The sequence below is a fragment of the Oryza brachyantha genome, chromosome 1 (genome assembly GCF_000231095.2).
Source record: "Oryza brachyantha chromosome 1, ObraRS2, whole genome shotgun sequence".
NCBI lineage: Eukaryota > Viridiplantae > Streptophyta > Magnoliopsida > Poales > Poaceae > Oryza > Oryza brachyantha.
This window is the reverse complement of record NC_023163.2, coordinates 16,991,177-17,015,392: the sequence shown is the minus strand read 5'-3', so window position 1 is coordinate 17,015,392 and position 24,216 is coordinate 16,991,177. Positions and strand designations below refer to the sequence as shown.

At 42.6% G+C, this 24,216-nt stretch overlaps 5 protein-coding genes across 5 annotated transcripts; 4 read left to right on the top strand and 1 right to left on the bottom strand.

The window, feature by feature from the left end:
* Window positions 1–1,470: 1,470 nt before the first annotated feature.
* Window positions 1,471–3,006, top strand: LOC102719432 (hypersensitive-induced response protein 1-like). Its single transcript, XM_006644256.2, has 2 exons — window positions 1,471–1,882; window positions 2,371–3,006. Exons 1-2 carry the CDS (start codon window positions 1,522–1,524, stop codon window positions 2,925–2,927), a joined length of 918 nt encoding a protein of 305 aa, XP_006644319.2. The 5' UTR covers window positions 1,471–1,521; the 3' UTR covers window positions 2,928–3,006.
* A 4,112-nt stretch (window positions 3,007–7,118) lies between these two features.
* Window positions 7,119–9,873, top strand: LOC102717859 (pentatricopeptide repeat-containing protein At4g36680, mitochondrial-like). Its single transcript, XM_006645986.2, has 2 exons — window positions 7,119–8,323; window positions 9,310–9,873. Exons 1-2 carry the CDS (start codon window positions 7,203–7,205, stop codon window positions 9,338–9,340), a joined length of 1,152 nt encoding a protein of 383 aa, XP_006646049.2. The 5' UTR covers window positions 7,119–7,202; the 3' UTR covers window positions 9,341–9,873.
* Window positions 9,874–11,633: 1,760 nt separating this feature from the next.
* On the top strand, window positions 11,634–14,141 carry LOC102717579 (mitochondrial outer membrane protein porin 3). The gene is made up of 6 exons (XM_006645985.2): window positions 11,634–11,834; window positions 11,940–12,007; window positions 12,662–12,772; window positions 12,872–12,961; window positions 13,059–13,267; window positions 13,446–14,141. Exons 1-6 carry the CDS (start codon window positions 11,792–11,794, stop codon window positions 13,750–13,752), a joined length of 828 nt encoding a protein of 275 aa, XP_006646048.1. The 5' UTR covers window positions 11,634–11,791; the 3' UTR covers window positions 13,753–14,141.
* Window positions 14,142–15,888: 1,747 nt separating this feature from the next.
* On the bottom strand, window positions 15,889–18,371 carry LOC102717308 (hypersensitive-induced response protein 1-like). Its single transcript, XM_006645984.2, has 3 exons — window positions 17,919–18,371; window positions 17,061–17,181; window positions 15,889–16,738 (listed from the first exon to the last, which is right to left on the bottom strand). The coding sequence occupies exons 1-3, from the start codon at window positions 18,105–18,107 to the stop codon at window positions 16,116–16,118; spliced, it is 933 nt and encodes a 310-aa protein (XP_006646047.2). The 5' UTR covers window positions 18,108–18,371; the 3' UTR covers window positions 15,889–16,115.
* A 4,206-nt stretch (window positions 18,372–22,577) lies between these two features.
* On the top strand, window positions 22,578–23,946 carry LOC102717031 (enolase-phosphatase E1-like). Its single transcript, XM_006645983.3, has 2 exons — window positions 22,578–22,795; window positions 23,102–23,946. Exons 1-2 carry the CDS (start codon window positions 22,672–22,674, stop codon window positions 23,794–23,796), a joined length of 819 nt encoding a protein of 272 aa, XP_006646046.1. The 5' UTR covers window positions 22,578–22,671; the 3' UTR covers window positions 23,797–23,946.
* Window positions 23,947–24,216: the final 270 nt, after the last annotated feature.

Here is a 24,216-nt window from a genome sequence, read left to right as displayed (position 1 = left end):
ATGAAATATAGGTTTCTTTATTCTAAAACGTTAGTATTTTTATATTGTTTAGTATGATTAAGAATGAGAAATTTCTAAAATATAAGTATTTTTAGATTGTTTATTATGGATTGAGAAAAAAATCATGTTGTTGTTACTAAGAGAAATGAATGGGATGTGATAGAAGTATACATGGAGATAAAATATGTGGAATTTTTAAATGAAAATAGTTGACTGGAGACATACCGTGTGAATAATGCTAGAAATGATATACCATAGAAAAATGATTAAACCTTATTATCTCTGTTTTAAGTTCTAATATTTGTTTTTTATATTCATATGTTATGATTTTTCTTATATTCATCTATTCCATACCAACATGGGTGCATACTTATAGATGAATATAGAAAAAAAACACAAAACATCTTATGTTTGAAATGGGGAGTATTAAATTCTTATGTTTTGAAACTGGGGATATATGTTGTGTCAACGAGTTCGATATTCTGACCAACTCGTTAATTAATTCCTCTGTTTAGAGACTTCAGAGTTCAGACCCGATGCTAATTAAGACTTCAATTAGGAGGAGGTTACTTGCTGTAGTTTATAATTGTCTGTTTTTATTTATCTTGCCGGTCAAACTCTGCTCTTTCTGGAGCTTCGCACATATCTTTCGTTTGTATTATACTTATAAGTATTTTTAACCTTAAATTTAGAGTTAATTTTAGAGTTTTTTACCGAAGTTTATTTTCTAGCATAAGCTTTTAATCGCTGAGAATATATATATATAAATTTTAGCCGCAAATTATTTTTTCATTTAACCGTTTCATAATATAAGATATTTGACTTTTTTAGTTATAATGTTTGATATTCGTCTTATTTAAAAATTTAGTACAAATATAAAAAATAACAAGTCGTGTTTAAAGTTCTTTTTGATAATAACGTAAGTCACAAACAAAATAAACGATATTTTCATAATTTTTTGAATAAGACGAATGATAACCAAAAAAGTTAGGAGGTGTTAGATTGAGAAAATTTTTGGGAGAAATGCCACGTCAAATGTTTGACCGGATGTCGGAAGGGGTTTTCGGATACGAATGAAAAAATGAATTTAACGGCTAGCCTGGAAACCACGAGACGAATCTTTGGAGCCTAATTAATCCGTCATTAGCACATGTTGGTTACTGTAGCACTTATGGCTAATCATAGACTAATTAGGCTCAAAAGATTCGTCTCAAGATTTCTTCTGTAACTGTGCAATTAGTTTTTTGGTTCATCTATATTTAATGTTTTATTTAGATGTCCAAAAATTCGATGTGATGTTTTTTAAAAGAAATATAGGAACTAAACAAGGCCTTAGATCTGAAACGGAGTGAGGAGTATGTTATTTGCTTTCTTCCTAAAGAAGCCAAAGAATCCCCTCCTTGCTCCACAAACATAAAACTGCTGGTAAAATACTCTAAGCTACTCCACTTGTCAAGATTAGTACTTTAGTAGTAGCAACACGCGCCGATCCATCCAGGGGAGTTAGAGTTGATCGAGGGGATGGGCGGCGCGACGTCGTCGTCGGGGACGACGGCGAGCTGCGCGGCGGAGGCGGCGCAGGCGCTGTGCTGCGCGTGCGTGGGGCAGTCGACGGTGGCGGTGGGCGAGTCGTGGGGCCGGTACGACGCCGTGCTGGGGCCCGGGTGCCACTTCGTGCCGTGGTGCGTGGGCCGGCGCGTCGCCGGGTACCTCTCCCTCCGCGTCCAGCAGCTCGACGTCCGGTGCGAGACCAAGACCAAGGACAACGTCTTCGTCACCGTCGTCGCCTCCGTCCAGTACCGCGCCCTCGCCGACAAGGCCTACGACGCCTTCTACCGCCTCACCAACGCCCGCGCCCAAATCCAGTCCTACGTCTTCGACGGTATAACCACCACCACCACCATCACCAATCTCAAGCTCATTTTTACCGTGTTTTCTACTGGCAGTATAAACGATCGAGCTTACAGTTAACCAGATTTTGACTTCTTTCTATGACAACTTGAATCGTCACGTTGCTCTCTACGATCGTATTCTACTGTCAGTGTTATTGTTTTTTTGATGAGAGAGTAGAAGGGTTTTAACCCGTTTAATTGATGAGTTCACGATGATCACCAATAAAAGAGCTTGACCGATACTCTTTACTGGTAGTATTCTGCTAGCGTTGTTATTATCTATATAAAAATCTCGACGGTTGATTTAACATTAAACTACTATTACTGTCATTAGTTGCTGTGATAGTATAAATAGATTTAATCCATTAGATTAGAAAAAAATAAATGATTTAGATTAATTAACCTACCAATACTAATAGAGAGCCGAGAAACACCTCCCAGTAGAAATGAGTGGTCGAGAGCAAAATTGTCGTTGCAGTGATAAGGGCGAGCGTGCCAAACATGAACCTGGACGAGGTGTTCGGGCAGAAGAAGGAGGTGGCGCAGGCGGTGGAGGAGGAGCTGGCGAAGGCGATGACCATGTACGGGTACGAGATCGTGCAGACGCTGATCGTGGACGTCGTCCCCGACGAGGTGGTGAAGCGCGCCATGAACGACATCAACGCGGCGGCGCGCCTGCGCGTGGCGGCGGCGGAGCGCGCCGAGGCGGAGAAGATCCAGCAGGTGAAGCGCGCCGAGGGGGAGGCGGAGGCCAAGTACCTCGCCGGCGTCGGGGTGGCCAGGCAGCGGCAGGCCATCGTCGAGGGGCTCAAGCGGTTCGTCCCCAACGAGAAGGACGTCATGGACATGGTGCTCGTCACGCAGTACTTCGACACCATCCGCGACATCGGCGCCACGTCGAGGTCGTCCACCGTGTTCATCCCGCACGGGCCCAGCGCCGTCCGCGACATGGCCGCGCAGGTCCGCGACGGCCTGCTCCAGGCCACCGCCACCGCCGCCGGAGGCGGAGGCCCCGCCGCCCTCAAGTCATTGTAGAGCACGCCGCGCCGCCATGGGGTGTACCTGCAATTTTCTGCCTGGTTTTGCTTGCATCGTTTTCAGTCCTGTGTGTTTGTCTATATCGCATATTCGCATACTTCGTGTACCCTTCACAGTCGTTGTCACACTTCTCATTTTTTTGTTCTCCTTTGAGATAAATAAATCTCAGAAGATGATCTATGGAAGACATTTCAGATGAGTGAGAGAGAATAAGAAAATAAGAGATGGATCATTAGCAAATAATTAATTGATTACGAGTTATTTTACATAAAATTCACGAAAACTAACCAAATTAATTTGATGGCTAACCTAATCAACAAATTTTTGGACGAGGGGGTTATTTTTGTTGCTAATCCACCAAGTAAATTCTTTCAGTCCGATCTGAAATACTCTCTGTCCGTTGTTGATTTTAAGATCTATTTTGGATGTTCGTCTATTTAATTTTTATTCAAATATACAAAATTATAAGTTATATTTAAAGTACCTATAATAATAAATTAAACCATAATAAAATAATTAATAATTATATATAAATTTCAACACCGTCAAACAATAAATAGAGGGAGAATCAAAGCCCGATATACATTAAGGTCACCTCCAATGGGTATCTATAAGCTATCTATAAGATAACTGTATAATTTTTTAATAGAAGAGGGATAAAAGCTCTTAATCAAGAGATAGTCTCTTGCGCATATTTTAATGTTAAGTGAGTACAAATTGTGGGGTCATTTATATTATGAGCTATTTGTTAAGAGCTAAACCATTAAATAAGTTGTCTTTTAGAATGTTTAGAGATAGTATGCTATCTTTATTGTTGGAGGTGGCCTAATGGGTCAGTCCTGGGAGCAGTTTTCAAAGAAGGTTTTATCTCGTCCCATCCTGAGAAATGATTTGGTCTACCACCCTAGAAGCACCCGAGAGGAATAAGTTCATCGGAGATCTCTCCGCTTAACGTCGAGTTTGTCTGGGGTCCCTTAACTCCAAAAACAAAAATATATACCCCTAAACTCACATAAACCGTTCAAAAAAATTGTTCCCTGACAGTATTGACTTAATTTTTACTCGGTTTCGCTAACGTGGCATATGGTGGACCCCACATGTGAGGTTTTTCTCTTTTTCTTCTTGTCTTTTCTTTTCTACAGGCTCTTCTCTCTCTCTATTTTTCCTCTCCTCTCTCTTGGGCTGCGGACACACGCGACGGCAGGCTGGAGGGTGGAGCGATCGCATGGTGTGGACCGGGGCACATACTACAGTGTGGTGCGGGCTACGGTGGCCGACGGGCTAGGGGTGTGCAGGCTGAGGTGCGGTGCGGTCGATGGGCTGTGGCACGGGCTGGGGCGGGCAACGGTGGCTGGCAGGCTGGGCATAGGCGGTGGTCGGTGGCACCAGCGGCGGCGTCGACCGTGGAAGGCATCGAGGACGGTGCCGAGAGCCGACTTCTCACTTGCAAGGCGGACGAGCTCGAGGGTTTGTTTAGGTGGGATTAAACTTTTTATCCCTATGTTATATTAAATGTTTAAACACTAATTTGAAGTATTGAATAGACTAATAAAAAACTAATTTTATAAATAAAAGCTAATCCGTGAGACAAATTTCTTAAGACTAATTAATCTATAATTAGCAAATGGTTACTGTAGCATCACATAGGCTAATCATGGATTAGTTATGCTTATTAGATTCGTCTCGCGAATTAGTCCAAGATTATGAAGAGATTTTATTAATAATTTACGTTTATTTTTTATAATAAGTGTCCAAACATCCGATATGACTAGGAATTAAAAATAAGCATGCAGAAACAAACACCCCTGAGTAGAGGCAGGACAACAGGGTCGCAGCGGGAAGCGACAACAACAACTGCTCGGCGGTGCAGAGAGAGGACGGAGAATGCGGTGAGGACGCAACGGTGTCGAGCATATTGGACACGAGCGACAAATCCTGCAGCGTCGCTGTCGGCTGCCTCGGCCGTCACCGTCCCCACCGGGCTCCGTCGCACGCCGCCTGCACGGGCCGCTGCAAGCTGCCACCACCTGCCCCGCCGATGCCTCGGCCATCGCCGCCCCACACCGCGAGCCGCCGCTGCCTTGGGCGTTGCCGACTCTGCGGGGCTCCGCCACAAGCGTGGACATCCTCTACCAGTTCGGCATCGGCCACGACTGCTACCTCTACACGGGCGAGGGTGACGTCACCTTTGGGCTCCCGTGCAACCTCACCGGCAACGACACCTACTGTAGAAGTCCTCTTCTACAGTTTTGCTGGAGTACGAGGTCGCAGACGTCATCCTCCGCTGTGGGCAGGCGCACGTCTGCAATGACATCAACACGTGGTGCTACAACACCATGTCCTGGTCGATGGACAAGCAGAGCACGTGGTGGTGGGACGTCTCTGACTCGTGGTTCCATGTCTCCGACGAGGACAACCACCCCAATATCGTCGACTACAACTTGCTAGCGTACGTGACGCCGATGAACAAGACAGAGTACATGACCGGGTGCATGGCCACCTGCCCCAGCATGAGCCGGCTGGAGAGAAAAAAAACAAAAAAACACGTGGGATCCACTGTATGTCACGTCAGCAAAACCAGTCAAAAATTAAATCAATACTATCGAGTACCTTTATTAATGAGGAACGCTACAGGACGGGATCCCGTCGATGCACGGAACAAATTATGTGAGAAACCGCGTGGAGTCTGCGCGCGGCGGGTGGCCATGTTCGACGGGCCCCACGCGGAGAAGCTGGTCGTCGAGCTACTCAGGCTTGGGCAGAAGATGAGTGTGGCGTCGCCCGGGAGGCCGCCGCACAGTTTGGCGCCACGTCACGTTTGGGTAGCCACGTGCTTGTCGCCGGCTCGACGCGCTCCAGGTCGCGTTTGCTTCGGCTTGATGGTACGTACCGCACGTTACATCACAAGACCCCAAAGTTTTACGTGTAGACTGCACCAATTAAAACATAGTCATAACGGTGTAGAACAACGTGGCTACGTGCACATCTTTGCGAGGAGAAAATCTGGTGCCCGTGTACGCCATCGTCTGCCCGCCTCCGCTGACGTCGCGCTACGCGCCACCACGCCATGCTCTCGCCACCGCGTGTCGCACACCTCCACCACCTTCATGCTCAGATGCGCCTCACGTACCAACACGTAGCTGGTACCAGATGATACCACTGGTATGATACCAGTTGGTATCATCTGGTATCATAGCGCTGCGCAACAAGGAAGCTAAAAATCATACAGGTATCACATGGTACCAGGTGATACTAAGCGGTACAATATGGTTCTAAGTGGTATCATATGATGTCAGCATGTATCAGTAGGTATCATTAGGTATCACTTAATTTCATATGAAAACCTGAATGATACCGATTAATATCAACAGGTATCAAATGATACCAAAAAATACCGGACCACTGGTATGATACCAGTTGGTATCATCTGGTATCATAGCGTTGCGCGACAAGGGAAGCTCAAAAACATACATGTATCACATGGTACCAGGTGGTACCAAGCGGTATCATATGATTCTAAAGTGGTACCATATAATGTCAGCAAGTATCATTAGGTATCACTTGATTTCATATGGAAACCTAGTGATACCGATTGGTATCAACAGGTATAAGATGATACCAAAAGATATCGGAAGGTGTCAGCATGTATCAATCTATTAGGTTCTAAGCGGTATCGCATAATATCGAAAGTATTAGCATGTATCACTGGATACCTAAGGTGTCAGGTTTTAATAACTAAGGAGCGGTGCCAGAGTGGCGAGGATGTCATCGGAGGGTGGGCTGCATCGCCAGTGTGGGGGATTTGTCCACCGCTGAAGCATTGCCAATGTTGATTTTTGTCCTATCTATGAAGAGAATTGATATGTGGGGCTGTGTGCGCGAGGGTGTCGGGAGAAGAAGGCTATACAAAGATATCGGTTTATATTAAATTAAAGACGTCGTTAACTGTCTCGTACCTAGACTGAACGTCGTCGTAAAGATTTTCTGTTTATTAAATGATTTATACAAATTTAGGGATTTATATTTCTGATTTTAGGGTTTAAAGACATAAGACAAACTCTAAGTTAAATTGAGGGAGCTCGGTGAACTTTTTCCCACCTGAGATCCACCCTGGCAGATATCCAGCATCTGGATCAAACCGGTTTCTTGCCCAAGCCCAAGCAAGAGCAGGGTCGTCCGCAACGCAAGTTCAGTCGCTGCAGCCTCCTCTAAAAGTATAAACCCTAGCACCCAAATCGGAGGTCGATCTAGCTCCCAGGCGGCGTCCCTGCCATGGCCGCCGCCGTCCTCTCCGCGCCGGGGCGCCTCCTCATGTGCACCGTCACCAGGCCCGCCGGACCCACCGAACTCCCCGTCTCGTTTGACCACCTTCGCAGCCTCGCTCGCGCGGGACGCCTCACCGACATCGACGCCGTCCTCGCGCCGCACGTGACGTCCCATTCCGTCGCCGCGATCTCCACCCTCTCGTGGCTGGGCCTCCCTGACCGCGCCTCCGCGCTCCTCGGCACCCTCCCGTCGCCCACCGCTGCCCACCTCAACGCGCTGCTGGCTCCGCTCCTTCGCCACCGCCACCGCCGTCTCGTCGGGCTGGTGCCGTCCCTCCTCGAGGCGAACCCCTCCGTCCCGCGCGACGCCGCCACGGAAACCATCCACGCCAAGGCCCTGTGCATCGCCTCCGGCGCCGAATCCGCCATCCACCTCCTCCAGCGAGAGTCCCCGCCGCCATCCATCCAGGTCTTCACCAGCATCATCAACTCCTACTACAAGCAGCGTCAGCCCCACCGCGCCGAGCAGCTGTGGAGCCAGATGGTCGACGACCGCGGCATCATCCCCGACGTCGTCGCCCACAACATCAGGATCACCTACAAGGCCACCAGCGGCACGGTGGAAGAGGTCAAGGAGCTGATCCGCGCCATGCGCGAGGATGCGAGGCTCCGGCCGGACATCGGCTCCTACAACGGGCTGATGCGGGCGATGGCGCGGCACGGGAGGGTGGACGAGATGCTGGAGGTGTACAGGAGCTTGGAGAAGGGGAGCGCCGCGGCGGCTGGAGCGGACAAGTTGGCGCCGGACTACGCAACGTACACGTGCGTGGTTGCGGCGCTGTGCAAGCCCGGTAGATGGTCGGAGGCGGTCGACGTGTTGTACGAGGCGATGAAGCGGAGTCAGGCGGCCGACCTGGGCACGGTGCGCACGCTGGTGCGAGGTCTCAGGGATGCCGGCAAGCGGCGGGCGGCGAGGCGGGTGGTGGTCGGCCTGCGCAAGAAGTTCCCCGCCCGCTTTGACGGGCCATGGAAGGAGCTCGAGGAGTTGGCTGGGCTGCCCGGCAAGGAACAGGACAACGATGTCGAACGGGACGACGACGAGCAGGCGGCGCCGACGACGATGTCCGAGTGAGCTCTCGCAGCAATTTGCGTTTGTGGACAATAACTTGTGAATACTTCACTAGATTAGCAATTTCATCGTTCAATTAACTTTGTTAGGCTAGATCGATAATTAGCAAATTCTGGATACGAGCTCTAATATTGTCAAGTTAGCTTCTTGGATCGCATCATATCTAATGGTTTTGTTTTATTGCAGTGAGTTTCACACAAATTCTTGGGTGCTGTTGGCTATTTACGAATTTGATCAAATGATGCAAAAATATAAAAGAATTTTGAAGCTAAGGCAACTTTTCCTACATGCCCCTTTGGAACAAAGTAATGGGCTACTAAGTAAATTCCTGTGAAATTCATATCACCTCAATTTCACAGGATTTGTACCGTGAGGTATAATTACCTCATTTCACATGATTTTTGGAGGATTTCTACCATGAGGACCAACTTCTTATGTGTCTCTCTCTCTCCAAATACCTCTGATTCTTCCTTTCAAGGAACATCAAACAACACATTTGAACCATTCTTATTCCTGGGTTTTATAAATCCTTGGTGCAAATTCACTAGATTGTTTCAAGCCTGAAACCTTCACCGGCCTGATAGAGTAAGTTTGGAAATGGGACGGAGGGAGTAGCATCTATGAAGTGGTTCCGTCATTAGATCAGAATCAGATTGCTACAGCATGGGAGCATAGAAGTTCATTTGCTGGAGAGTTTGCAAAAAGTTTGTAGAATTTAAATGCAAATACAAAGATAAGCTTTTGCTATAGGTTTGGTGCAAAATTGGATGTGTAGCTGGAATCTTGCAATGTGCAAACCATACCTAAGCAGATTTTTCATTACGGAAGATGGACACCAATGTATTACATATCCACAATTCTTAAAAGCAAAATAGTCAGAACAAGTAGTTATACAAGGAGTATTATTTGTTGATCGGAACTGTTGCTCTGTTCATAGACTCATGGTGCACCAAATTAACCCAGGCAATTTTTTGCATGCTTGCAGGTGCGATGAGCTGGTGTACAACATTCGTTGAAAAATGGCTTTTTGAGAACAAAGAACAGACAGTTTTGGTTTATAAGGCTAGTAAAATAGTAAGGGTTGGCGATTGATTATCTATCAAAGTGATGAGTATTCTCGTTTACAATGTCAAATTGTTCTTTTAGAGTATCATATTTTACTTTTCAAAAACTTGTATTGGGTTTATCTAAAACAATATTGGGCATAAAAATTATACACTGCTCTAACATAAATCTAGAAATGAATAACTTGTATTAGAAACACATATTTTTGTCCTCAAATTTAGAATACAAGTGAGCTAATTTTAGTCCTGTAAGTATTATGAATGTATATGGTAATCTGTTGGAGATATATTTTCTAGCCTAATTCCTAAAATTTAGTTTTAGGGATTAAATTTAGACATCTCTTGGAGATGCTATTAGTCGAAGTCATCTGGGTAAGCTGGCAGCTAACTGTTAATCCATTAGTCTTTATCATACATCACAATGGTTAGATTCGTAACTGATTTGGAACTCTATGTGTAGTGAATTGAGTTGCAAAAGTTGTATTGCATGGACCGTTATCCTGCTCTCTCAATATTTTTGTTCAATTTTATCTAAAAAACTCTTGCTGTGCAATTCCCTGTTCTACATGCTTTACCTTCTGAGGCATTCTCGTTAACAATGTCAAACTGTTCTTTTAGTTGAAGTCATCTGGGTAAGCTGGCAGCTACAGAATTGTTAATCCATTAGTCTTTCATGCAGCTACAGAATCTGTCGAGTTGGTTTAACATTTTCCATAACTTCCAACTAAAACAGTTACCTATACTTATTTAAAAGAAGATATTAAGATAGTGGTGGTCTCATTGTAAATTTTGCTATTGCCCTTTAAACTTCTTAATATTAAAAACTAATTAAATCTGAATAGCCACATATTAAATCACACCGGTTGAGTATTCCCTATACACAAGAGCTATGTAACTAATTTCATAGAAAACATTTTTTTTAAGAAACAACTAAATCTACCCACGTATCATTTCTTTCATACGTAGAAAATCACGGTCATTGGAGCATCTCTAAGAGAATGCTAATATTTTGTCATCCAAAAACTTATATTAGATTCATCTAAAAAAATTAGGCATAAAAATTATACACTACTTCAACAGAAATTTAAAAATAAATAACCTTTATTAGAAACTTATATTTTTGCTCCAAATTTAGGATACAATTAAGGTAATTTTAGACATGAGTAAATATTAGAAATGCATTGATAATCTGTTGGAGATATATTTTTTAATCTAATTTCTAAAATTTAGTTTTAGAGATCAATTTTAGACATCTCTTAAAGATGCTCTCGGACAAAAAAACAGTTAAATGAGAAAATCACGGAATTCAGGACTTCCGTTCAGTTGAATACTGTAATTTCCACGAGGATACAAGATTTCGGCCGGAAAATTGGCACCGGGCCTCCAGCACGGGCCCACATCCTCCCATTCTCTCAACTGACAAACCGTCATGCTTGGCAAACCAAGCCTTCAGTTATTACGCACCCGCAGCTACCCGATTTTTTTTATTTTTTAAACTTTTTTAATAAATAATTTTATTATTAAACCTTGGTGAAAAATATTTCCGCGGTATAAATCTTTTAGCCATGGCACCAATATTGACGTGTCAAAATTACTCTGCCACATAGAATTTTTGACAGGGTAGGATTACCATGCCGGTGACATGGCAAACCTGTCACGTCAACCAGGTTGTGTGGCAGCGTTATCCTGTCACGCCACCAATACAGCGTGGCAAAAAGTTGGCATAATAAACATATTTTTCTCTAAGTTTTAGTAATAAAATTATTTATTAAAAATATTTAAAAAAATAAAAAACCTACTACCCACGTTCTAAAATAAAATCATGTTTCAGTTTTTTAATAAATGTCACAAAAGCTCATCTCTACCGTCTTCACCTTTGGCAACAAGTTTTTGTTTGCTAGAATTTTTATGCCCCTATGACTTATGTGTCCTAATCGGTTGTGCCATATTACCTTACCAGGTTGCTTGTCTTCTGATTTGACTCTTTATATTATTTAAATTTTTTTATAATTAATATTTTTAATTTTTTTTAAATATTTTAAATAAGACAAATAGTTAGACATAAATAGAAATAAAATTATTATAGAACAAACCTACGTGCCCGAAAGAAGGGATGCCTGCCACCCCACCCACCACACCACACGCCCAGGCGGCGTCCAATGATGCGGGCCCCACTGACATCCTGGCCCCACCGGCAGCCTGACCCCGCCCGCCCGCTCGCTCGCTCCGCACGAAGCACACGACACGCGACACGGAGAAAAAAAAAAGAAGAAAAAAAGAGGCGAGATCTGCAGCCAGCGAGCGACTCCATTTTAACTGGGAGAGCCGCCGCCTCCCCTTCTCCCCCACCCGCGCCTCCTCCGCCGCCGCGATCTCGATCCCCCCTCGCCGCCTTCGGCAGCCATGGCGCCCGGGCTCTACGCCGACATCGGCAAGAAGACCAGAGGTAGGCGCCGCCGCCTCTCCTACTTCTTTTCTCCTCTTCGGCTCCTTCCTCCTCGCCGTGGCTGCTCGACCTCTCTGACGCTGTGATGGGCGGGCGCCGGCGCAGATCTGCTGTACAAGGACTACGGGACGCACCAGAAGTTCACCCTCACCACCTGCACCAGCGAGGGCGTCGTGAGTATCCTCTCTCTCTCTCTCTCTCGCACGCCCCGGTTCATGATTCATCCACTTCCACCACATTACCATTTCTCCTTTCTCGGGTGAAATTTCTATGGTACGGAACGTATCCGCGGGCCGATCGCTTCTGGTGATTTCATTAGCTGCCACCGTGGAGCCGCGGATCGCCCCCATCTTTTTTTTGAACGAAACATTTTACGATTAGGGTTCAATAGAATGTTGGACGAATCTCATGTTTAGGATCTGCAGTTCTACGATTATAAGATTTAAATTCAGGGCTGAGATGCCCAACATGAGAAAACATCAATGGCTGAAATGTTTTATATGTGCTTACATGTATATCCACTTTAAAATGAAGAACAGTTGGTATTTCTTTACAGTGGAGGTACCTTTAATACCTTCCAAACACTGCAAAATATCTCTTAGGGGATATATTTATTACTGTTACATTGCGACTGAATTTTTTTGTATAAAAGCGCAATAGGCAATTCGGCATCTTCCATGCAACAATATATCATTTTCTTTTTTGGTTATGTACCGTTTGATGAGGAGATGGATAGATAATCAGTAATTCAGTGCAGTTGTGGTTCAGCATATGTCTGCATATAGAATTTGTGCTTTTCATGTTGATGATTTTGGTTTTACCTGCAGGCAGTCACTGCCGCAGGAACAAGGAAAAATGAGTCTGTCTTTGGCGAGCTCCACACCCAGCTTAAGAACAAGAACTTGACTGTTGATGTCAAAGCAAACTCAGAGTCAGATGTAAGTCCCCACTTCTCTCTTTTACATTCCGTGTTTATGATGATACTGTAGTTCTTCCATCATAAACATGAGTTGCTGATGAATCTTAATATCTGCCAGCTTTTGACAACAGTCACAGTTGATGAGTTTGGAACTCCAGGGTTGAAATCAATTCTTAGTTTGGTAGTTCCAGACCAGAGGTCAGGGAAGGTATTTTTCAGCATCACTCCATTTGGTTATTTTGTTTTGAAACAATCCACTATGATGAGCATTGAGGTTAAACATTATATTTTGGGTGCCTTAACAGCTTGAACTCCAGTACCTACATGAATATGCGGGCATCAATGCAAGTGTTGGTCTGAATTCCAACCCTATGGTTAACCTTTCTGGTGTCTTTGGAAGCAAAGAACTCTCAGTTGGTGTTGATGTTGCATTTGATACAGCCACTAGCAATTTCACAAAGTACAATGCTGCATTGAGTCTAACTAATTCAGAACTTATTGCCTCTATGCATCTGTAAGTATTGATTCTTTGTTTCCTTACCATGTATTATATAGTTGCACTGCACATTACTTCCAAGTTCTGATCAAGAAACGGATTCTGGATAATATTTGTTTGTTTACTGCTTGTAGTGGTTATCCACTCCTGTATTAAAGTATTCAGTTTGGTAAGTGACCTTATTAATCCTGTCCAGGAACAATCATGGTGATACCTTGACCACGTCCTACTACCACTTGGTAAAACATCATTCAAACACTGCCGTAGGAGCTGAGCTGTCCCACAGTTTCTCAAGGAATGAGAGCACACTCATCTTTGGGTCTCAACACTCATTGGATCCTCACACAACAGTAAAGGCTCGCTTCAACAACTATGGCATGGCCAGTGCGCTCGTCCAGCATGAATGGCGTCCCAAGTCACTAATCACCATCTCTGGTGAGGTTGATACCAAGGCCATTGAGAAGAGCACGAAAGTTGGTTTGTCCTTGGTGCTCAAGCATTGAGATACCATATGTTTTGCATCCTAGGATTTTTTCTTCAGTTCATATGGATTTGAATAACATGGAAAAAACATGGCCACAGCTGTCTTTGTGGCATCATTTTGATCTTGAAGTCTTATTTTCCCACCATTACCCTAGGCAACTGTTAGCATTGGCTACATATTCTTATCTTTGGCGCCTGTTGTTAATAATTTTGGGTGATTTGAGACCTATTGATGATTACTACCAAATATGATGGAGATATCATTGTGTTCCTCATCTTTATCATCCTCGATCTGGTTTCCATCATGCACTGGGATGTGTCCGGATAATCAGAACTCTGAAATGTATCTCCTTTCTGTAATTTCTGTATGGTTAAATAATGGACATTTTTCGGAGAGTTTATGCATTAATTGACCTGTATTACCGCTGTGGCTATGTTTAGTAATGCCAGTTAGTCCTCCATTTTATAAGGTAAAACTTTCTCGTTTTATCTATGTTTATATGAATAAATACTAATGCATCTAAACATATATACAAATTATATGCATTAGTCAATAAATGAGTCTAGTCAAAACTAAAATGTCGTACAATGACTAAAATGTCGTACAATATGAGAGACGGATGTAGTATATATTTTTGATCACACCAAATTTTGTAAGGTAAATGTCCTATTTAGTTATTAAAAAAATGTAATCACTCTTTTGCGAATAAAGTACTAATTGAATATGTACACTTTGATGTCATTGAATAATTTCAGTTATTTCTTTTTGGTGAATATATTGGATATGAGAAACAACGTGTATCTCCAATTCTCTTCTCCGCTTTCTCTAGTGGATTGGATTAGAAAAAAGAATACTTGCAATTGCGTATAAATTATAAATACACACGAGGGCAGTTATTATAGACATGTGTGACGAGTTCCAAACATGCCTAATATGGAACATTAAGTTTTGAGCAATATTAAGTTTTGAGCAATTTTACTATCCTTGTAGAAGTACCAGGAAGTATTACTATTTTCTATGTAAAATTTAGTACTTCTTAGTATGATATCAATTTTACATAAAAAACAGTTAGAGCAGGTAGAATAGCAGGCTATAAGCCGACTATAAGTATATTTTAAAGAGATAAGAAAGCCGAGAGAAGAGAGGTAGGCTACTAATTTGTAGCTAGCTATACACATACTCCAAGATAGAGTGTATATATGACATGTGAGATCATGTATTGATGTTTTGTATATAACTATTGTATAAATTAACTATTTAATTAACTATAGATAAATTAGAACTAGTAGTTGACTATACTATTAAACTTGCTCTTATACCTCATGTAGCTCCTGAAGAATGGGAAAGATGCTCTTTAAGTTTTGACATCCCAGCAGATGCAACTTGCAAAGAGAGAGCAGCAGTGCATGAAATTTACCTTGATCCAAACCACTTGTACACATCCAAGAGGACCGAGATACAGTACATTACATAGTAGATTACCAGTAACTAACCATCTGCATCATTGCACACTGAGCAAGTGAGCAGTGAGGGGACTTCGGATGACCATCCTCCCGGGAGGCGTATTCTCAAATACTACTTTCTTCGTGAACTTTAACTATTTGTCATTGGTCTCATAGGTTTTATTGATTCAATGTCATTTTTGTCTAGTTTTATAGGATTATAGCTATACAGGATCTTTTAGCTTGATAATAATTATTTTTTAATTGTTAATTTGATTTTAAAATTTTCTAAATTATGTTTTTACATGGAACTCATTTACCTATATTCTAAATTATACTTGTTTATAAAGTCTTTCCTATGTAATATTTAATTTATAATTTAAATTCTAGATATTTCTAAATTTTATTTATATATTGACCTTTTCTTTTAATTTACACATGGACCTTTTTTTATTTTTAAATCTTAAATTGTATTTCTAATCTGATTCACTAAAATTTTAGTTGTTTACAAATTATATTTATAGATGGACTCTTCCCTCAATATGAATTTTAATATCAATTGTTTTATTTGCAATAATTTTCAATATATAAATACAATTTAGAAGTATCTGAAATTTGAATTATAAATTAAATATTATGTAGAAAAGAGTTGATGAACAAGTACAATTTAGAATATAGGTAAATGGTTTCCATGTAAAAATATAATTATAAAATTTTAAATTTAAATTAATAATTAGAAAATAATTATTATCAAGATAAAAGATCCTATATAGCTATAATTCTATAAAACTAAGCAAAAGTGGCACTGAATCAATAAAAATCTATAGGACGGATGACAAATAGTTAAACACGAAGAAAGTGTCATTTGAGAATGCGACGTCCGGGAGGATGGCAAATCACCCAAGACCTAGCAGTGAGACAGTATAGGCAACCCAGTAAACTACTCTTCTGTAATACCTTCGCAAACGCTGGCTACTGCCAATGAATGGCCAACAGCGGCGGCGGCGGCAGGAGGCTGCGCGGCCTGGATCAGCCCGTCGCGGATCTGCGCCACGGCGTCGCGCGCCGCGGCGGGGCCGTGCGGGAGGAGCGCCGCCGACGAGCACCCTGACCCGGACGACGCGGCCGCGGCGGCTGCGGCGGCGCCGATCTCCCTCATGGTGTCGAAGTACTGCGCGACGAGCACCATGTCCATGACCTCCCTGGGCGTGGCGCCCGGCACGGCGGCGCAGAACGCGACGACGCAGGCCCTGAGGCCGTCGACGACGGCCTGGCGGTGGCGCGCGGCGCCGACCCCCGCCAGGTACGCGGCCTCGGCGTCGCCCTCGGCCCGCCTGGTCCGCGCGCCGCGCTCCGCCGCCGCCCGCTCCCCGGCCGCGCGGCTCTCGTTCATGGCGCGCATCACCCCCTCCTCGGGCTCCACGTCCACGACGAGCGCGCGCGCCACCTCGTAGCCGTACGGCGCCATGGCCTCCGCCACCTCCTCCTCCAGCGCCTCCGCGACGTCCTTCTTCTTCTCGAACACCTCGTCCAGCGTCAGCTTCGGCACGCTCGCCCTCAGCACTGCATGGCCCACGCAACACGATTAACCAAATTAATTCCCCGGTTTAATAATTTCTTATCGTTTAACAACGATACAGTATCTACACTTACTATTATCTTTTAACTATGTTTTTCTATTATAATATATACAATAAATTAATATATATATATATATATATATTATTAAAGTATTTTTAAGGCTTACCTATACCTATTGTTATATATTTAAGCTAACTATTTTTAACGTTATTATAATAAATGACAGTAAGTATCAAAGTGAAATAAGTATCTATTTACGTGCTTAGCTGAACATGGTAGAGTAGCAATGAAGAGAAGCGATTACCATCGAAGACGTGAGCCTGGATCTGGGACCTGGTGTTGGTGAGCGTGTAGAACGCATGGCTCGCCTTGCCGGCAAGAACACGGTACTGAACATGCGTAACAACAGTCACGTACACATTGTCCTGCACAAATTAACACCAAAATAATACACACGAGATATTTAAGCAAGCTTTGGATTAATTGTACTATCTAGGAAAATGCCAAGTGTGTAGATGTGGGACGAGACTCGTCTCACTTCCTGTTCTCTAGCATACGTAGATCACTGATACTGATACGTGGATCCATTCAGTGTGAAGCTCACGGATGTATAATATTCACCCGTTGTTTGCATGTTATCTAAATAGTCATATAAAGATATGAAAAAAATTTGATAAGATATATAAATATGAGTTATACATGCAAGTTTAAATTCAACTTCTGAAAGCGGTAGTAAAAGTAACAAAAACAATTATGAATATATGTATAGTTAGTCTTAGTTTTGTTTGTTTTTTGCCCACAACTTGTAGAAGTTAAATAAACTTGTATGTTTGTGGAGTATACAAATCATATTTATCTATCTTGTCAAATATTTTTATATTTTTTTATGATATGCAAGTACACAGTTGGATGTTAAAAACTATTTCCCCACATATGTACGTATACAGAGAATAGTAAGTACTACCTCCGTTTTATATTGTAATAATGTCTAACATTATCTAAATTTTTTATTGATAAATGTATATAATTTATATATATGTCTAGATAGATTTATTAGTATCCATATGAATCTAGACAATGCTAAAAAGTTTTATATTGTAAAATGGAGATGGTGTGTATACAGAGAACGGTAAGTTAGAGGATCTGTTTTGGTAGAGAAGACCTTGGTCTTGGTTTGGCAGCGTAGCTCGAGCTGGCGGAGGCGGAGGGAGAGGGGGCCGCGCGCCTGAAGGCCGAGGAACCACGGCACGAAGTGGCAGCCGGGCTCCATGACGCCGTCGAACTTGCCGAACCGCTCCCTCATCGCCACCGTCGACTCCTCCACCTCCACGCAGCACAGCAGGTTGCCCATGATATGCCTAGCTTCTTCTCACCTCTCTTCTTTGTTCTTGCTGGAATCTGAAAAATTGATTGATTCTTATAGTTGTTCAGTGAAAACTGGACGGTGAGAAATGTCCAGTACGACTACTGAAGAATGAGGTTTCAAGACACTCTGCAAGAAGAAATGCTTGTTCTGTTGTGATAAATTGGCCCTTTTAGGTCAGCGCTGAGACCCTGCCACATCGACGGGAGATTGACTCGCCGTCCACGCTGGCAGTCATTCAGTATCGCTGAACTTGACGCTACTCTTCAGGATTTCAGCGCCGGCTAAATTGGCACTGACCTAACAGTCAATTTTTGATAAAGTTTTTTTCGAGTGCTAATTTAGCAATAAGTTTGCTAAAAGGGCTAATTTATCAAAAAAAAAGGGCAGTTTAATCCTTCCTAGAACTGACTAGAATGAAAACTGCATCCACCAGTGTTCAGTGTTCAGTATACAGGCTTGAATCAATAGATCAGTACTGAGAAAAAAGAATCGAGATACTATCATCTAGAGATGGCACATCAGCACGTGACTAACAGTGCCAACCTTAATCCTGCCAAACTTGTATAGAAAATGTTTAGTTCACCGTCACACAACTTCATTTTTTTTTCCGTGTTTAACGTTTGACAATTCGTCTTATTTGAAAATTTTATATAAAAACTTAAAAAAATTAGTCACGCATAAAGTATTATTCATGTTTTTTCATCTAGTAAGAATAAAAATATTAATCGCAAAAAAATTTTAAATAAGACAAAGAGTTAAAACATTATATCAAAAAACTAAAAAACGATCTTATTTCGGGATGGAGGTAGTAGTATCTTTTTCCTACACTTGCTTAGTCTTGTGGTCCACGTGTCAGACTCACTTCTTCTTTTTTTTGCTAATTTTTCCTGAATAACTTCTCTAAAAAAATGTTTGCCTGCATATTATGGTGACCTACACTTTTTTAAGGTATCCACCAACCAAATACAGTAATAGACATTGACTCACTGACTGAATAGCTCATTACCTGATGAACTAAAATAAAAGCATTTACATCTCAATTTAAAGCTACAACTTGATGAACTAGTAAGAATTCCACGGTGGAATTACCCAATGATTTTCAGGAGCAACAATGATTTTAAACACAATCTCCTGAACAAAAAAGGTGTAATGAATTGTACATGGCAGTTTTTCAGCAGAATCTTCGAAGGCAAAGAATATGATGGGAATAACATGCCCAAGTGACTAATTAAGATGATGCTGACAAACATAAAAAGAATAAGAAAGGTAAAGTTGTTTATGTAGGATGATGCAACCCAACTGAATCCAGAGCTAACCGCTATCTGAGCAGTACTTACACTGGAATTGGAATTGGTTAAGGCTGTGCAGAACAACTGAGCATCCAGCTGCTTAAATAGATGCCAAGATATTTCTTTTCCCCTAAGGAGCAAGGACAACTTGATCAGTATACAACTATATCCATCTCATGATTGGCCAGAAACAGACTAACTATGTCATCAGGAGGCCATTAATTAGCTTCATGATGAGCTAACTTACAAGCCTAGTGTGTCCTTGATGCCATTAAGGGTTGCAAAACACCAGAATGGAGTAATATAATAAAACATGAGCCAATTGCGACTATGGACCTATGGTCGGCTCTAACAAATTCATCCATGCACACAACCTGACATTGGACGGTCCTTTCAGGCTGACGAGTTGCCAAGACTCTGCCCATGCAAAGATCCTAACTCCTAAGTCCTTTCATGTACTTGTTCTTTGTACTAGAACGACAAATTTCCGACATCCCAACCCCATTTTTTTGTCTTAAAAGAACTGAATTCAGTATGAAACATTCATGTCAATGTCAAGAAGAAGAACAGGCCAAGTAATCCAATTGCAACTTCGCAAGTGGATTAGTTTCCAAGTAATTCAGATGAAGGGATAACTCATTAACTTATAGCAACTGAGGAAGTAGTGACAGTTAAGATGATGAAGAAAGACTTTACTGCCACAAGCAGCCAGGCAGCTATACACATTTGTTAATGGTTACAAGTCTCAAGTCTCGACCATGGATAAACATTATAGATATCATGAACAGAGACAAGGCTCAATATGCAATAGCTTGAGAAAGACCCGGGGTCTTCCGGCTAGCACCATAAGATGTGGGCTAGCCGGCCTAGCTTCGAGCCAAATTTTTTTATTTTTTAAACATTTTTAAGAAATAATTTTATTACTAAACTTACAGGAAAAATATTTCTAAATCTAAACATTTTGGCCACGCCACCAACATTGGTGTGGCAAGACAACGCAGTCTAATCGGTATGCCATGGAGTGGCAGTCTTGCCACGTTATTGTCGGTGGTGGCGTGGCCAAAAGGTTCATGCGGTGGAAATATTTTCCTCAGAGATTTAGTAATAAAATTATTTTTTAAAAATGTTTAAAAAATAAAAAAATTTCCTTCGAGCCTCACCCCTCTTTAATTATATTGATATGAGAGCCCTTTCTCTAATATCCAGCCCATATGCAATAGATTGTAAATATCATGAGGAGATATCATGAACAGAGACAAGGCTCAATATGCAATAGCTTGGAAATATCATGAGGCCAATAAGCCCAAGACTAATGCTTGTTGATAGTCCTCACCCAATCACAAGCCATGGACGGCCATGCATGTTTTTTGCTCTGTTCTTTTTTGCCATAAAAAAAAAGAAGGCATGCAAACCTTCCAAGTTCAAATAGGACGACAAAACTGTTATCAAGAAGAGCAGATAAAGGATGACACGCATTTACGGCATTGTATTTTGTACCAGACCACTTATAATAAACAAAAGATCGGAGAAAAAGGAAGGCAAAAAAGACACTTTGGGTTTATTTGGTTTGTTGTGGTAACAAACAACACAAAAATCTCCGCAATACTACCATTAGGATCATAAGTTCATTTGATTAATCGAAGGCAAAGCCAGTATTTTGGTTACAATACCTAAAAGACTAAATTTGTTCTGTCAAACTTTTGGCTACAAACCTAACAAGTGATCTCAGTTGGGCTGGGCATGGATTGGGCCAAGGATGAGTCTGCTGAGCTCTGGAGTCTGGACAGGATGGAGTATTCAGTTATGGGCATTGATTAGGCCAAATTAACTGTTATACATATCGGGAATCAGGATCATATTCATCCTAAACATTTGATATTTCTTACTAGAGTATCTAAGCTCTTGTATTTTACTATCAATATTATTAGGGGTTGACTCCTATGCATTTTGGCAGTAAAATTTAATCCATATCATTGATTTACTTTTATCGGACGACTGTGATTAAATTATACTACCAACGTGTAGTAGAAATTTGAAGGGGATAATATTGTTCTTTTTATTGGGATATTTATTGCCAAAAAACAAAATTATAAAATACTACTAATCAATTAATTAACAAAGTACCAAAATACCCTTTTAAATCAACGAGTGAGATTAGTTATACTGTTAGTATAATACTACCAGTAAAATACATCGGAGAGGGACCCATATTATTACTACCGGAAGAATCTTGATCATTGATTTAGGTTCTATCATTAATAAAATAAAATATTCTAATTATAGTACTTAATAATGTATTAGTACAAATAAATATAATCCATTTAATTAATAAAAACAAATGTTCTACATTTCTACATCAGTAGAGAGCAATGGAAAACAACTTGTCTTCCTATCTAGTTTGGTAAAAAAAAAACATCTTTTAATTAAACAATGTCATCTAGATTTGAGAATTTCAGTTTGCTTCATAGATAAACAGGGTCCAGATGATCAACATAATCACAAACCGGCGAAATTAGCTCGCCCACAACATCTCGCATACACCTACGCGCATGATCGCTACAATACATTCGGTCAGCTAACTGGGCCCTGTCCGGTATATTCTACCCAGTAGAACAAACCTTAGCCAAAAAGGGTATTTTTGTAGTGTGTTAATTAATTGATTAATAGTATTTTATAATTTTATTTTTAATAAAAATCACACTAAAAAGGTTGATTATACCTAATATTATTGGCATTATAATTAAAATAAATAGATCAACGCTATCGATTAAATTCTAATAACAGGACCATGCTCCGGAGACTCTACTTAGACAATAGCTAACTAATGACTAGCTTTTCGCGAAAGAAAACAATTAGTATCTCCAGATAGTTAGCTAGCTTTGGAGAGACGACGACACGGTTGGTCGGTAACTCGTTGCCGTGCCGCGCGCCGGCCGGCCGCGCGCGGACACACGTCGGACGCGCGGCGCGGCGACGGATCGCCATGGATCATATCTCGGTTTATCCTTTACCCAAACCCCTGACGGTGGATTTCTCTCACGATGTGATCCGCAAGAAAAGCTTGGAATAATGTATCGCCACCACAGCGCTACGCTACGCTGCCAATATATATATGCGTTTCTTTCGGTCGCTCGCTTGCTCATCATCATCATCATCTCGATCAGAACTTCAGAGTAGCTGCGTCGTCGTATCGGTGTAGGATTTCGATTGGAGTTTGCAGAGGAGAGGTGCAGAGCTTGAACTTCGATAATCTAGTCGCCATGGCGAGCCGTCCAGCGTCGTCGGCGGCGGCGGCGGAGCAGCAGCAGCGCGACGGCGACTACGAGCCGGTGTACGAGTGGCTCGACGCCGGCGCCAACTATCTCCTTCGCCTCAACGTCCCGGGTAACTGTACCTGTTAATCAATTCGAATGTTCATTGCAACTCGATCACGATGTGTAATTAATGGCGATGTGCTCGTTAATTGATTTGTTATTCAGTTTGTTACTGATGCTTAAGCGTTTGTCTTTTCGATTTCGATTATAATTATAATTCAAAATTTAAACTTTCAACTTTAAATTTAAACTTTTTTATCGTATTTTATTTTTTCAGCATTAACTTCTAAATCTTATTTATAATTTTTTAATTAATATTTCGTCTACGATCACCCGTTAATTTCTGAGTTGATTTTTTTTTTTGGTTTGTTTGAAGAGTTTAAGAAGGAGGATTTCCAGGTGCACGTCGACGCCTCCGGCCGGCTGACCGTCCGCGGCCAGCGCGGGAGCCTCCGGTTGAACAAGGTGTTCCAGCTTCCGGCGACGTCCAACCTCGACGGCATCACTGGCAGGCTGGAGGGCACCGTGCTTATCCTCACCGTGCCCAAGCTGCCGGCAGCAAGCGCGGCGGCCGCCACCGCGCCGCCTCCTCCAAAGGTCAAGGAGGAGGAGGAAGCCGACGCCAAGAAGCCAGATACCAAGAAGAAGAGGGCCATTGAAGAACTCGTCACCGGCAAGCCGGCAGAGCGGTTGGCCGCCGGGGAGGAGCCCAAGGCGGCGCCCGCGGCGGCGGCGCCTCCGCCGCGGAGAGAACCGGAGACGGCGCCGGAGCGTCGGGAACGTAAGGACGAAGACGACGACAAGCTGGCCAGGGCCGGCGCCGAACACAAGGCGAGGGTCGCCCGCGAGGCCGACAGGAGGATCGAGGCGGCGAGGGCGAGGCTGGCGGCTCAGCACGCACCGAAGCCGGCGCCGGAGAAGAAGGCGCCGTGCTGGAAGGACCGCGCGGCGGAGGAAGGGATGAGGCTGGCGGAGGCCATCGGGAAGAACAAGGAGGTGGTCGCCACGGCCGTCGCCGCCTTCGCACTCGGCGTCTTCGTCTCCAGCAAACTGTTCTCCAGGAACAACTGATCGATTAATGGACCCAACCCAATTGCATTGCATGTATACGTGTACACAACATGCGTGGATGTACATACTACATACCTGAGGTTTACACGATACTTGCAACTTTAAATTGTGCTTTTACACGTATATGTAAATGAAAACCTATGATACGGAGCCCAATTAATATACGATTTAGATATTTCATTTTATCATACTCATCGACCATGGACCGCTAGAAAATAGTGAGGGTGCCACGTATGATTATAAATGATAATCGGTTGAACATAGAACTACTGTGCAACATCCAACATATTATTTAGCCCTTAACAATACATCTCAAAAGCCGTTGTTCCACCCCCTCTCCCATCCTACTAGTATTGGGCATAAAATCTGAAACTCGAAGACCGAATATGAAAAAGACCCCAAATCCAAAAAAACCAAAAC

What these genes read in the sequence shown, in the direction of transcription:
- LOC102719432 (XM_006644256.2), top strand. Translation starts at nt 1,522, where the DNA reads ATGGGCGGCGCGACGTCGTCGTCGGGGACGACGGCGAGCTGCGCGGCG. An exon ending in CCAGTCCTACGTCTTCGACG is followed by an intron (nt 1,883 to 2,370) that starts GTATAACCACCA and finishes TTGTCGTTGCAG; the next exon opens with TGATAAGGGCGAGCGTGCCA.
- LOC102717031 (XM_006645983.3), top strand. Translation starts at nt 22,672, where the DNA reads ATGGCGAGCCGTCCAGCGTCGTCGGCGGCGGCGGCGGAGCAGCAGCAG. An exon ending in CCTTCGCCTCAACGTCCCGG is followed by an intron (nt 22,796 to 23,101) that starts GTAACTGTACCT and finishes GTTTGTTTGAAG; the next exon opens with AGTTTAAGAAGGAGGATTTC.
- LOC102717308 (XM_006645984.2), bottom strand. Translation starts at nt 18,107, where the DNA reads ATGGGCAACCTGCTGTGCTGCGTGGAGGTGGAGGAGTCGACGGTGGCG. An exon ending in GCTGCCAAACCAAGACCAAG is followed by an intron (nt 17,182 to 17,918) that starts GTCTTCTCTACC and finishes TAATTTGTGCAG; the next exon opens with GACAATGTGTACGTGACTGT. An exon ending in CCAGGCTCACGTCTTCGATG is followed by an intron (nt 16,739 to 17,060) that starts GTAATCGCTTCT and finishes TGGGCCATGCAG; the next exon opens with TGCTGAGGGCGAGCGTGCCG.
- LOC102717859 (XM_006645986.2), top strand. Translation starts at nt 7,203, where the DNA reads ATGGCCGCCGCCGTCCTCTCCGCGCCGGGGCGCCTCCTCATGTGCACC. An exon ending in GCGCCGACGACGATGTCCGA is followed by an intron (nt 8,324 to 9,309) that starts GTGAGCTCTCGC and finishes GCATGCTTGCAG; the next exon opens with GTGCGATGAGCTGGTGTACA.
- LOC102717579 (XM_006645985.2), top strand. Translation starts at nt 11,792, where the DNA reads ATGGCGCCCGGGCTCTACGCCGACATCGGCAAGAAGACCAGAG. An exon ending in CATCGGCAAGAAGACCAGAG is followed by an intron (nt 11,835 to 11,939) that starts GTAGGCGCCGCC and finishes GCGCCGGCGCAG; the next exon opens with ATCTGCTGTACAAGGACTAC. An exon ending in CAGACCAGAGGTCAGGGAAG is followed by an intron (nt 12,962 to 13,058) that starts GTATTTTTCAGC and finishes GTGCCTTAACAG; the next exon opens with CTTGAACTCCAGTACCTACA.